General features: G+C 39.8%; 2 protein-coding genes across 2 annotated transcripts in view; one reads left to right on the forward strand and one right to left on the reverse strand.

Moving 5' to 3' along the window:
* LOC123685502 (dynein axonemal heavy chain 1-like) overlaps nt 1–13,481 on the reverse strand; it is an 88,972-nt gene that overhangs the window by 60,387 nt on the left and 15,104 nt on the right. The window contains exons 17-25 of the mRNA XM_045625225.1: nt 12,332–12,509; nt 7,825–7,957; nt 7,196–7,423; nt 6,480–6,618; nt 4,781–4,962; nt 4,557–4,720; nt 3,092–3,394; nt 1,256–1,369; nt 112–530 (exon numbers count right to left, since the gene is read on the reverse strand). Coding sequence (XP_045481181.1) covers nt 112–530; nt 1,256–1,369; nt 3,092–3,394; nt 4,557–4,720; nt 4,781–4,962; nt 6,480–6,618; nt 7,196–7,423; nt 7,825–7,957; nt 12,332–12,509 — 1,860 coding nt within the window. The remainder of the gene's footprint in view (nt 1–111; nt 531–1,255; nt 1,370–3,091; nt 3,395–4,556; nt 4,721–4,780; nt 4,963–6,479; nt 6,619–7,195; nt 7,424–7,824; nt 7,958–12,331; nt 12,510–13,481) is intronic.
* LOC123685503 (zinc finger MYM-type protein 1-like) lies at nt 8,272–11,087 on the forward strand. The gene is made up of 2 exons (XM_045625226.1): nt 8,272–10,556; nt 10,652–11,087. The coding sequence occupies exons 1-2, from the start codon at nt 8,687–8,689 to the stop codon at nt 11,002–11,004; spliced, it is 2,223 nt and encodes a 740-aa protein (XP_045481182.1). The 5' UTR covers nt 8,272–8,686; the 3' UTR covers nt 11,005–11,087.

Consider the following 13,481-nt stretch of genomic DNA (forward strand, 5'->3'; position numbering starts at 1 on the left):
AAAATTCATATAGGATCATGTTACCTACCAATTTATTTTTGAAAAAGTAAAAAAGCGATTTATTCGTCATAGAAATATAAAATAACTCCAGTACCACGCCATCCTACTCACCATTAAACAGCTTCAAATCGTCCTTCAAGAATTTCGGCACGTTCACATCCCTCAGAGACCTCAGCACCATCTGCGGTTCGTCCATCTGAGGCCTTTCGCGTTTCAGATTGCCAGCCACCGCGATCACCGTCTTCACAGCCCTCATGCCGAAATCGTAGTGGTCCTGGCTGCTCAGCTGTTCCGAGCTCAGCTTGAAAGTCGTTGTTATCTTGTTCGCCAGCTGTTTGGCGTTACCGAATCCAAAGGAGAAGAGAGAGATCTCAGCGATCAGGCTGTAGTCGGGCACCATCATCGATACCGGACGGAACAGGGCCTTGAGGTTGTCGGGCAGCTCAGTGCGACCTGCGTAACCCGGGTTCATTGTGATGAAGACGGCGCAGGACTCTTTCAGTACGATCTCCGAACCCTCGAAGAAGAACCTGAAATTGGGAATATCATTCAAGTTATGTAGTTATGACTACATTGAATTTGAATTGATGAAAATCCTAAGGACAACAAAGGGGGTAACACTGCGGGACCAAATAAGAAGCAGTGTTATACGGGAAGAACTGGAAGTGCAGGATATTGTTCGGTTTGTACGGTCAAGGCGCAGGAACTGGAGAGATCACGTGGAAAGGATGAGCAATGATCGATGGGCAAAGAAAAAAAAACCAAACTCCCGGCCGACCACCAAAGAGATGGTATGAGAGTTGGACGTCAACATCGCAAGAAGCTGGATGAACAGAAGATGACAAGACTTGGTCTTAAGAATAAGGAAGAAGAAGAAGAATTTGAATTGGAATTTGACATCCGTCTACGTATTCCGTAGATTTTACAGACAGTGCAGCCAGATGAAAATGAATTTCCTGGAAAACGCCGACAATGGTTAATTTTTATTTGGAGGACATCTTCGTGCGAATTCGTCGGTGTACGATGATTCCCTGAGGTGATATGCCTTGAATACCAGAGCAATACGCAACTAGCAACGGGCAACAATCAATAAGCAATTTTATTGCCAGCATGCATTCGACAAACATTTAAATGGCACTCGTACACTGCCGTAACGTGATATCGTTATGTTTACTCGAATAACTCAAATAAAAGCCTTTGTAGAGTTATTTAATTTCTTAGCTAAGATTCTCTTGAATATAAAAGATCAACATACCTATCCATACGAGCCTGCTGGGCCTTCTGAATCGTGGTTATCTGCTGGGCAACAACGGATAACACTTCAATGTCAATCCTATTGAACTCGTCAAAACATGCCCAAGCTCCAGAACTAGAAAAATTAATGTTATTAGTACACTTAGTAGTATGGCAAGCAAAAATACTTATTATTATTATTATTTGAACTGGGGTCGTTTTGGTTCGGTAAGCCTTCCGGGAACTGCGACCATGCAGATCTTTAGTTCTCTACCCTACTCATTCATAGAAACACAAGGAGGTCGTCAATGACGTTAATAAAATTGACAACCTCCTTGGGGGCCTTGGCCGTTACCTCTCTGGTATCCAGGACCGGCTTACCCATGTGAATGGTTCTTAGGCCAGCCAGCTCCGGACACTTGCATATCAAGTGTTCGGCTGTTTCTGCTTCCAATCCACAGAGCCTGCAAATCTCGTCTGCTGACTTTCTCATACGGTACAAATGATGTTTGTACCGACAGTGCCCCGTCAGCAGTTCCACCATCACCCGAAGCTCGGCTCGCGACAGCTTCAGGAGCTTTTTAGCGTAGGTAGGTGAAATCTTCACGAATTTCTTTGCCTGAACAAGTCTAGGAGTGTTAGTCCAGTGGATTGTCCTACTGTTCACCTCCCAAAGCTGGACCGCAGCTGTGTATTAGTCTTTTCCTATCCCACAGAAAGGCTCAGGTCCAGCAGGTCTTAACCTTGATGCACTTTTTGCAAGTTCATCCGCTCTTTCATTTCCTTCAACCCCACAGTGCCCTGGTACCCATAGTAGAGTCACCTCATTTCCTCTGGCCAGTTGCTTTATGGTGTTACGGCACTCCCAATTCAGCAAAGACCCCTGACAACACGATTCGAGGGATCTCAGCGTGGTTTGGCTGTCCGTGGTGATGTAGATATGCCCCCCCTTGAGGTTCATTTTGAGACACTCCTGGGCGGATACATAAACAGCCATTATCTCGGTCTGTAGAATCGAGGGCTCACTTCCCAGGGCTTTAGAGATCCTCAGTTCAGGTCCATATATCCCAATGCCGGTGCCCTTCTCTGTTTTTGATCCATCTGTGAACCATATGGATGACTTTTTGTCCAGACGATTTACGAGACTTATTGCACAAGGACGGTCATTTATAACCGTTTCAAAAGGCGTTTCAAAATCGTAGGTGGTTGGCATAATATCCGATGGTTTTGCGAGGAGGTTTGAATCTAGTTGATTCAGTATCCTCATATGTCCAACCCAATTTCCAGGAATGAGCTTTCCATTAAGGGAAATTCTTATTGCTTCGAGCAGGCTACATTTCCTCACATGTAGGTGTAAGGGAGGCAAGTCTAGTATGACCTCCAGCGCTGCCGTGGGAGCTGTGCGCATAGCTCCTGTGACACCAATACACGCCAGCCTTTGCAGTTTCTGCAACCTGATGCGTGTGGTGACCTCCTCGGTTTTTGTCCACCATGCTTGAGATGCATAGGTGACAATAGGGCGTACCACCGCTGTGTATAACCACAGTTCCATTTTCGGTTTCAGTCCTCATGTCTTTCCAAAGAGTCTTTTGCATGCCCACATAACCGCCATGGCTCTGGAAAGAGTCTTATCTATATGTTTCCCCCAGTTCAGTTCACTGTCCAGGATAACACCTAGATATTTACACTCACTAGAGAAGAGAACTTATTGGTATAAGTACACCTTATTTGTATACTCATACATAGTCTCTAGATACGACCAGCTGATGTATCTGTCCGGCCCATGGACCCATGTATCTCTCATAGACAACTGACCACATATCTGAAAGCTTTGAAATTATTGACGATTTCATCTCACCTGGCCAATCCTTTGAAAAACTTGCCCATAGCCATAAAATCAAGCTGATCTGAACAATTGAACACAACACACTGTCTTGCCATAGCCTTGGCCAGATCCTTGGTAGTTTCCGTCTTGCCAGTACCTGCAGGTCCCGCTGGTGCCCCTCCGAATTTAAGATGTAGGGCTCCAGTCAACGTGAGGTAGCATCTGTCGGTCAACGGAGTTATAACCAATCTTCCACTGTTTCCGAGATATTCGTTTCCATAAGGGAATTCTGCGTTTACCGCTCTGACTTTCATCTGATCAACGACCCAGTAGTACCTAAAAAAATATGATATTGATCATTTCAAAAATGCTGTCATTCAAAGATATTTTTAGTCCAAAGGAAAGAAGATTGTAGTCGCTGTTGAAAATTGGGAAAACCTGGGAAAAAGAGTCCAGTAGATTCAGTTAGAGTCAGTAAAAAGGAGCTTCATGTGGAGTAAACGTTGAACTTTTATTCGAAAAGGGTGCAAGAAAGTCAGATGTATATAGAGCAAATTCGATTGAAGATTAATCCATAAAAAAGAAATAACAAAGTCGATTATTATAAAGCCATAAATGTAGGATCCAGTTATTGTTCCCTGTAAATAATTGAGATGGTCAACAGGATGCTTGGAGACCTATTAGTTTCTTCAAGTGTCGAGGGCAACACATTTTCAATGAATTTACAGGGAACGAATTGTTACATATAATGTAAAAAGGATGTATTATTCTTCGAGGTGTCGAAGATATGTCAAGAGTTGTAAATCTTGAAGAGATTTACTGGGGGGTTGTGAAAGTTCGAAGACAATACGGTCGTACCAGATGTGTCACATCTGTGTATCAGGGTCTAGTCCTTCGAGAATATTCGATTTTCAGGAATCCGCGAAGATCTTTGTGTGCGGTACGGCTAAGCTCTTATTGGACTAGGGGATGGTACTTTCCCTAACGGTGTGATCAAGCCGAAAGAAGGGAGGTCGATATTCGAGACAGGGTAGTTCCAATCGGCAGAGAGAGTCAGTTCAAGTTAAGACGAAGACGAGTAAAGTTCGGTCTAAGTCGAAGTAAGAGTGAGTTCTGTCGGTTGAAACTTAAGACGAAAAGACGGTTCGCGGACTAGATTAAGAAGAGTCGCGAACAAATCAAAGACGAGTCGACCGAAAACTTGAAGTACGACAAAGACGTGATAATCGAAGACGTTTCGAGTAATTAAAACTAGAGTTAAAGACGAAATTCAGTACCGTAGTGAGAAACTTGTAATTAGGACGTTATTAGGATCTTCTCAATACTAAGTTTGTACTGTATAATTGTGGCTTTTTAAATAGATGTAAATAATTGAAAAGAGTTTAATTATTACAAATCCAACAAAGTCACGGAGAAAAAGACGAAAGGCCAGGTAATCGAATCATACCTCTAGATGATCGATTAACCAAGCCTACATAAATACAAAATAAACACCCACCTCAATTGACTGATCCAGTCAAAATCGTTAACATTCGATATCTTCAGATCCACCAAATTCTGAGTAACGTCTCTGGAATGCACTTCGATAACAATGAGGGCAGACAGTATTTCTCTTTGCAGAAACGACAAGCTACCCCTCACAAGATTTCTCAAACCGTCCAGCTGGAAAATTCACGTTTAAAATATCTCCTTCCGAGCGCTATCTTACCCTTATCAACTCACATTAGCGAGCATAACTTCCTTGTGAAACTTTTCGAGTGCGTTGCTTCTGATACCCTCTTCGACACCGGCCGTCCAGAAAGCTTGACTTCCGGCTATGACGACCTGACCTGGCCATCGCATCACCCATACAGTTCTTTCAGCCTTCATCACTTCAATGGTTGCAGCACCCATTATTGTCCTCACTGAAATAAATGAATGTAGTTTTGTGTTATTTTCACTCATTATTATCCACTATGGATCGTTCGAAGAAAAAAAAATTATCCCCTTTCAAACATTTACGTTTTGGAATGTAAAGCCAACACTGCAACACCCAGAAGGAGCTGTTTAAATTTCAAACTTTTTTTTGGCAAGGTGTAAAACGATTGAAATTCAGAGAATGAAGGGTTTACAATTGTTTTTAATAAATTTGTTAATATTGTGTTTGTCCACCGCGATTATCTATACACACCCCAACACGTCTCGGCATTGATGCAATAAGATGGTCTATTTCTTCTTGAGGGATACTATTCCAAGCTACCTGACCTGTCTCAAAGCCACCAAAGTCTGTGGGGGCTGGGGTAAATTTCCAAGCCTTCTACCCATGATGTACCAAACATGCTTTATGGGCGAATGATCGGAAGATCTGGTAAGCCATGCCAAAATATTCACATGGATCGCTTCGAAAAAGTTAAAAGTAACTCTGGCATCATGAGGTCGGGCATTATTATATCTTGTTGAAATATTGGATTGTCAAACCGGTTAAGATAAGGAAGAACATATGGCTCCACTATTTCTTGAAGATTTCGCAGCGCTGTCATGTTACCTATAATAAAGACTAAAGCTGACCAACTTGCATGTGCAATTGCACTCCATACCATAACGCCTACTGTCCGGTGTACTTGACGCTCAACATCAAACTGTGGTTCACGTCTTTCTCCTCGACGTCGTTTAACCCTTCTTCGGCTATCATGTGCACCCAAGGAGAATCAAGATCCATCACAAAACACGACCGGATGCCATTCCACTTTCCAATGTTGACGTTCTCTGCACCACTGTAATCGTTGCCGGCGATTCTCAACCGTCAGAGGTAACACGGGGTAAGATGGGGTCGATAATGCTGCAGTCCAAAAGACCTTATCCGACGGTAAACCGTTCGGATAGGTACAGGATGGCCTTGTTCTCCTAACAACTCATCAGCCAAAGATCGAGTTGTCGCAAATCGGTCTCTAATGGCCATAAGTCTTAGACGTCGATCTTGAACTTTACTTGTGCACCTTGGACGTCCGGTGCTTACTCTTCTTCGATTTTGGGCATTATCAAACCACGCTTGACAGCATCTCATAACAGTAGTTGGATTATGTTTGTACGGTTAGTGATTTCTCGAAATGACAACCCCACCTCCCGTAGACCAATGATTCGACCTCTTTCAAATTCACTTAGCTGGCGTTAAATTCTGCGTACACGTGCTCTAGGCATTTTAAAAACAACTAAACATCGACTTAGGATCTCCACGAACAGCTGGTTTTAAGTAACAAAAATTGGTTACATGAAAAAACCTTCACGTTTCAATCATTTACTCCTTGTTATACTATCTATGTTTTACCAAAAAAAAAATTAGAAATTAAACAGCTTCTTCTGGGAGTTGCAGTTTCCTTGTCAATTAGTATATTCAATTGCACCAAACAAAAAATAACATTCGTATGATGATTAGAAAATTCACCTGTATTTTGCATGCTGATTTCAACTTGAAGCAACCAATTTTCCACACTTCCAACAGGATACAGAGTGGGATCAAGATCCACGCCTTCTCCTTCTGCTGAATACATCCTCGTGATTTTCAAGTCCGATTCGAATTTCAGCTGAAATATAAAACAATTCGTCTTTAAAGAATTGTCTAGATATCTCAATGTAGCTGAATCATTCTCGGTTGAATATAAAATTTTAAATAATTTGTCGATATTTTCCTCAACTTTCGGATTTGTGGTGTGAAGATTTATGTAACTTTCTTGTTTCTAAACCCCTAAACCCTAAATTTGGCATCTATGCTGCATACTGTCATCGATTGTTTCGAAATTTCTAGTTATTAACTTCAATATTTTTCTAATTTTTACAGAACAAGTCTGATCTTTGTGGAGAAACCTGTGAATTAAGTCAAATAAATTCTCACAAGTTGATTGTGTTTCGATCCGCTCCATCTGTCAAATTTATGAGCACATGTTCGGACCAATATTCGCTCAATGAAAATTACGTATTGCCTTTTTCGAACATTGCTTTTATGCTCGCTTCATACAAACATTAAAACTAACTTTGGTTGAACCCGAGGCTGAACCACTTTTCTAACTTATGCTGCAGAGTTTAGAATTCTTCAAATTTTCGTTCGTTTATGAAACAGACAGTCGATTTCCTGGAATAAGCGTAATCAAAGTTGTAACTTACAGTAGCAATATTCTCGAAGCACTTCCTCAGATGTGGCTGCACAGCCAAAGGGTTTCTGGCTTGGGACAATATTTCCAGAAGCTCGTCGTCGCTGAGGAAATATAACCTTGGGAAAATCATCCTCTTCGTTTCCAAATAGTCCGTTAGGCCCTTCTGCACAACTTCGAGTATGTGATTGCAGTCCTTTAAACTTTCCAACAATTTCTTATCTCCACAGTACTCTATAATCTGGAAATGAACACAGAAGTAAAGCAATTATTACTGAGTATTCGTGCAGAACAGGTGTCTAGAACAAGATATCGATGGTTGAGTGACTCTCAATTTTGTTGTTGTTTGAAAAATGGATGAAAACGAGTTTCGCGTATTGATAAAAACAGTTTTATGATGGAAAAAATGTAACTAACCAAAATTCAGACTAAAGTTCAACCCAGTCGGATCTGTTGTGTAAGTATTGGATATTTCTTTTCTTTCAGTATTTCGCTTGAATTTTTTTATGATGCTAATTATGCATCACGTTTGAAATGGTTTTTTACATCTTCACGCTACATTTAAACTCGGTCGGATGTTCATGGAACGAGAGCTCGAAAAATTTAAATGATGAAACAATTAAGCAATGTTGTCCAACTCACATTTGGATGGTCATATGCTGATCGCATAATTCTTCTCCAGGTTCTTTCCATCGATTTGTACTTCTTACTCTCCAAAGGTAGTTGACTTGTTATATCTTCACTAGTGAAAATTGGTTCAAGGTACATCCATTGCCTGAGAAAAATCGAAATGAAGTATCATCGGGTGAGCCTGATACAGGTTTATCTGGTTAATCTTTTGAAAATAAAATAAAGATCGGGCGAATTTTAGTTTAATATGAAGGGTGTTTTTTTTAGAGCTATAGAACTTTGAATTGCTATAAAACAACGATGGATTATTCGATTGACATGAATTTCATTTATCCGCAAGATAATCTTGTGGCATTACATTTTAAATATGATTTTTGGCATATGACCGCCACGGCTGGCTCGGATGTAGTCCAATCTGAACGTCCAATTTTCGATGACTTTTTCCAACATTTGCAGGGCCGTAGCCAGGGGGGGGCATTATGGGGCAATGCCCTACCTTTAATTTTCAATGCCCTACCTTAAAAAATAGTAACAATTTAAATAATATTCAAAGGAAATTTCATTATGTGACGTGAGGAAAAAATTATCACTCGCAAATCAATTCTGAATTAATCACGAGTTGTTAGAGATTGCGAACTACATCAATAGAGTGCACCGTGGTCATTGTATATATACAGCACGCTGTATTTTCAGAAGCACCTCATGTGCTTATTTTCTTGATTCCGCACATAGATGGCATTTGAAGTATGTATGGGACCTGTACTGGAATATACGCCCCTTGGTAGGGGGATCCCCATATAACCCAAAATAGAGTTTAGCGAAATAATTGTTTGTTTATTGAAGTGAAGTGAAGTGTTGATTGACTCATTTAGCGATGGATATAAGGACTTTCTTTACCAAAAAACGAAGAGTTGAAGAGGGAATTCATCACGATGAACCCCATTGCTCAAAACCCACTCCTAGTTCTATGGAAACTAGTTTGGCAAAACAGGTTGGTAGAAATAGAATTAACTATGGTATTCCTTCGGATATTGCACGAATCGGAGAACCGATAAAACAAATTATTTTAAATATATATCCCAAAGAAAATAATAGGGCCTTTGTTGCGGATTGGTTTAAGCGATATAAATGGTTGCAGTATTCGGTCGAGAGAGATGCTGCTTTTTGCTATCCTTGTCAACAATTTTTACCCCATGGAAGCAAACAAAGTTCTTATACTTCCACAGGATTCAGAAACTGGAAAAATGCCAGTGATACAAGAACTGGGTTTCCAAAACATGAGAAATCAATTCCTCATACACAAGCCATGGCGATGTGGCAAGACAAACTACGCAGAATATCTACAGGTAGCAGTGTCGAAACTTTGATAAATCATGAAGTTTTAGAAAAAAACCGGTATTACATGAAATCAATTGTTGAAGTTATACAATTTTTAGTTGTCAACGAGTTAGCTTTGCGAGGAAATTATGTTTTGGAGGAAAAAAAAGAACAAGGATTATTTCAGAATTTATTTGAATACACGTGCATGAAAGATCCGAATTTGAAGGAGGCTTTCAGCCATATACCACAAAATGCGACATATCATTCACCGGAAATTCAAAACCAAATAATTCAAGCAATGGTTCAAGTAGTACAGAACTCCATTGTCAAAGATATCAAGGAATCTGACGTGAATTGGTTCACTCTAATGGAAGATGGAACGAGGGATAAGAATAATCGTGAAAATATTGCTATAGCAATACGTTACGTTAAGGATGGAATCGTCAATGAGTCGTTGCTGACAGTTACAACAACTGAACATCTTGATGCAGCAACATTTACCGAATTAACTTTAAACACTCTTACGAAAAATGGCATTGATCTCTCCCGTATGCTAAGCCAATGCTATGATGGAGCAAGTGTTATGAGCGGAAAAGTTTCAGGAGTTGCGACTAGAATAGAGAATCAATTGGGCCGAAAAATTCCTTATGTCCACTGTTATAACCACCGCTTACATTTAATAGTTATCAGGACTATCTCTGAAATGACTTTCATCCGTTTATTTTTTGATCAATGCATCATGTTACATGAGTTCTTTCATCATGGAAAAATAGCTGCAATGTATGGTGGAAAAATAATTGGCAGATTACTCGAACAACGTTGGTCAGGACACTTGGCGGTTACAAAAGTTGTAAACGATAATTATTCAGAGATTTTGCTAACTTTAGATAAAATGAAAAATGACAGATTCAATGGTGACGACGTTGCCAAGAGTGTCGGCATCAAAAAAATTATGCTTAATTTGGAATTCCGAATGGCTATGGTTGTGGCCAAAAAAATACTATCCATGCTTCAGCCTGCAGATGCAAGTTTACAAGCCCGAAGCGCAGGATTGAAAGACGCCCTAATAATCATAAATTGCGTCCAAAATGAAATCACAAAATTGAGAACAGATGAAATGTATCATCAAATTTTGGAAGAAGCTAAATCTATGACAAGCATTGATTCTGAAAATAGGACTCACACCCAAAAAAGGCAAGTCAGAAGATCTAATCGCATGGATGACTACTTGATGTTTGACTCTTCCTGTTCCTCAACGAAACAAAATGAAGAAGATCAACCATTTAAATCTGAGTATTTCGAAACATTGGACATACTAGTTGCTGAATTACAGAGAAGGTTTTCAGACAACGATGATCTGTTAAATTCTGTAGCGAGTCTCGATGAGTTGGATGTGAACAAAATGGAACCTTTGAAAAATTTAGGTGAGTGTAAGGCAATTAACAAAATGATGTTGCTGCTTCTAAAATATTACGCTTGTTTATTCATATTCAATTCACAATTTAAATTAACTTTTCAGGTATAACAATTCCATCAAATGAAGAGGCTACAGTGGTTAAAGCTTATTTGAGTCGTCGTGAGGATAAAACAGAAGACATAGTGCAAGTTTTGTACAGACAGCGAGAGGCTTTCAAAGATACATATGAACTCTTTGCATCTGTGGCGACCATAGGATGTAGCACTGCTGTTTGTGAATCTACTTTTTCAACCTTAACTGCAATCAATAGACCTCAGAGGCTGTCAATGAGTCACGAAAGAATGGCAGGCATGGTATTTCTGGCCTTTGAAAAGAGAAGGACTCAGTCTGTTGATCTGAATGAAGTCCTTCGCATATTTAATAATATGACAAATCGAAGGATTCAGCTGTTTTGAGGAAGTTTTTTATCATCATTATATTAATCACAACATGTTGAAAGAAATAATATAAACTGAAGAAATAAATATTTTTATATATACATACTACCATACACTCAAAAGTAGGTACGATGAAAATTGATTCATCAGATCACATCGAGTACAATTTTTTACTTCTGCCCTACCTGTAACCTTCATTGCCCTACCTTAAATTCATTTCTAGCTACGGCCCTGAACATTTGTGGCCGTATATCGGCAATAACACGGCGAATTTTGTCTTCCAAATGGTCAAGAGTTTGTGGCTTATCCGCTTAGACCAATGACTTTACATAGCCCCACAGAAAGTAGTCTAGCAGTGTTAAATCACAAGATCTTGGAGGCCAATTCACAGGTCCAAAACGTGAAATTAGGCGGTCACCAAACGTGTCTTTCAATAAATCGATTGTGGCACGAGCTGTGTGACATGTTGCGCCGTCTTGTTGGAACCACTGCTCCTGGACATCATGGTTGTTCAATTCAGGAATGAAAAAGTTAGTAATCATGGCTCTATACCGATCACCATTGACTGTACCGTTCTGGCCATCATCGTTTTTGAAGAAGTACGGACCAATGATTCCACCAGCCCATAAAGCGCACCAAACAGTCAGTTTTTCTGGATGTTACGGTGTTTCGACATACACTTGAGGATTAGCTTCACTCCAAATGCGGCAGTTCTGTTTGTTGACGTAGCTATTCAACCAGAAGTGCGCTTCATCGCTAAACAAAATAAAATGGACGTAGTGCGCGATACGTATTCCGCACAGAACCATTATTTTCAAAATGAAATTGCACTATTTGCAAGCGTTGTTCAGGCGTGAGTCTATTCATGATGAATTGCCAAGCCAAACTGAGAATAAACCACTTGATAGCTGTTAAATCGTTCGCCATCTTGAACAGTAATGCCAACTTAAAGTTATATACCTCTAAAAAAACACCCATTATTTCTAGATAAATAGAAGAATATTATATCTGATGCACATATATTGATTCCGGGGTTTCTACATTTTCATGCATCAGGATGAGATGCACCCCTGATGACCTGAAGAAAACTTTATCCTTGATACGGAAAAGATCAAAATGGTGAAACAATATGGACCAAAATTTGAAATTTCGACTCTCCCAACGTATTGAACAGACCAACGGTCATCTTCAAGATATAACTTTTAAAGGGCAAAAACTCTGTATGTAAAGAAAATTAAAATAATATCTTCCCTATTTTTTTTTCACCTTTGTCCAAAATGGAAAAATTTCCACGTCACATCCTGTAAGTCATTGAAGAAATGGAATTTAAATTAAGTTTACGTACTTCTGAACTTCCATCCATTCTTCAATCACGGCTGCCGTTACTCTCAAGGCCTCTTCCCATTCGTCGATTTGTTTCTCGAACGGTCCTTTGAAAGGACTAAAGGACAGCTGCTGAGTCAGCACAATGTGATCATCGAGCATCTGTTGTTGCTCGTCGGAAACTTTCATTATGAAGGTGCCTGTTAAGAAGGAAGAAAATCATATGAATCCAAGTCTTTGTAGGGTTGGGGGGTCTCAATTCAAAGAATGTTCGAAATAAAATTGTCTCGCGTAGACATCGTTTGATGTTTATTGATATTTCAGACAGTAGTAGATTGATCGTAGACTAGTTGTAGACTGATAGTAAACTGCTGGCAGATTCAACATCAGAATTGGAAAATTCTGGCTTTTTCAGCCGTGGTCTAGTCAGTTTTTCACCCTACATTTCGTTTACTATTGCGGTAAACATCTTCAGGGGTTTCACACCATCTGAATACTAAACACTCGAACATTCAATTCACCATGAAAATTGAAAGAGATAACGCTCTACCATTCCTAGACGTCTCAGTAACAAGAATCTCAGAAAGTGAGCTAGGACACAGGGTCGACAGAAAACCAACTCACCCAAATAGATATTTGCACAGGAGTTCTGATCATCCACAACAAAAACGTAGAGTGACCAAAACACTTGTAGAGACCATTTATAGCATCACTCTCCGTCAAAATAGGGCAACTACTTGAAAGACAACATGGAATCAATTTACAAACCAACACCAAATAATTAAAGTTATCAGACGTGGATAGCATAGCTCCCTTCATTGAAGAAATGCAGCGCCAAGTTACAATCTACCTAGAGACCTCTGAAGATACTGACTACAATTGTCAGCGAAACGTCAGTGGAGAATGGCTAAAAATCTCGGAATTTTCCAATTCTGTTGAACAATCTGGCGGTTGAAGCCTTTAGAATTGAATTCTCGTAGACTGATCATAGACTAATCGTAAACTGATCATAGACTATTCTTAGACTGATCATATACTAAATGTAGACATTAACTACTCGTAGATTGATCATAAACTAGTCGCCGACTTATCGTAAACTACTTGTAGCCTGATCATAGACTAATCGTAGACTGATCATAGACTATTCTTAGACTGATCATATACCAAATGTA

The sequence above is a fragment of the Harmonia axyridis genome, chromosome 7, assembly GCF_914767665.1.
Source record: "Harmonia axyridis chromosome 7, icHarAxyr1.1, whole genome shotgun sequence".
Classification (NCBI taxonomy): Eukaryota; Metazoa; Arthropoda; class Insecta; order Coleoptera; family Coccinellidae; genus Harmonia; species Harmonia axyridis.

Coding starts and splice junctions, on each gene's coding strand:
- LOC123685503 (XM_045625226.1), top strand. CDS start 8,687: ATGGATATAAGGACTTTCTTTACCAAAAAACGAAGAGTTGAAGAGGGA. Junction 10,557..10,651: donor GGAACCTTTGAAAAATTTAG/GTGAGTGTAAGG, acceptor TTAACTTTTCAG/GTATAACAATTCCATCAAAT.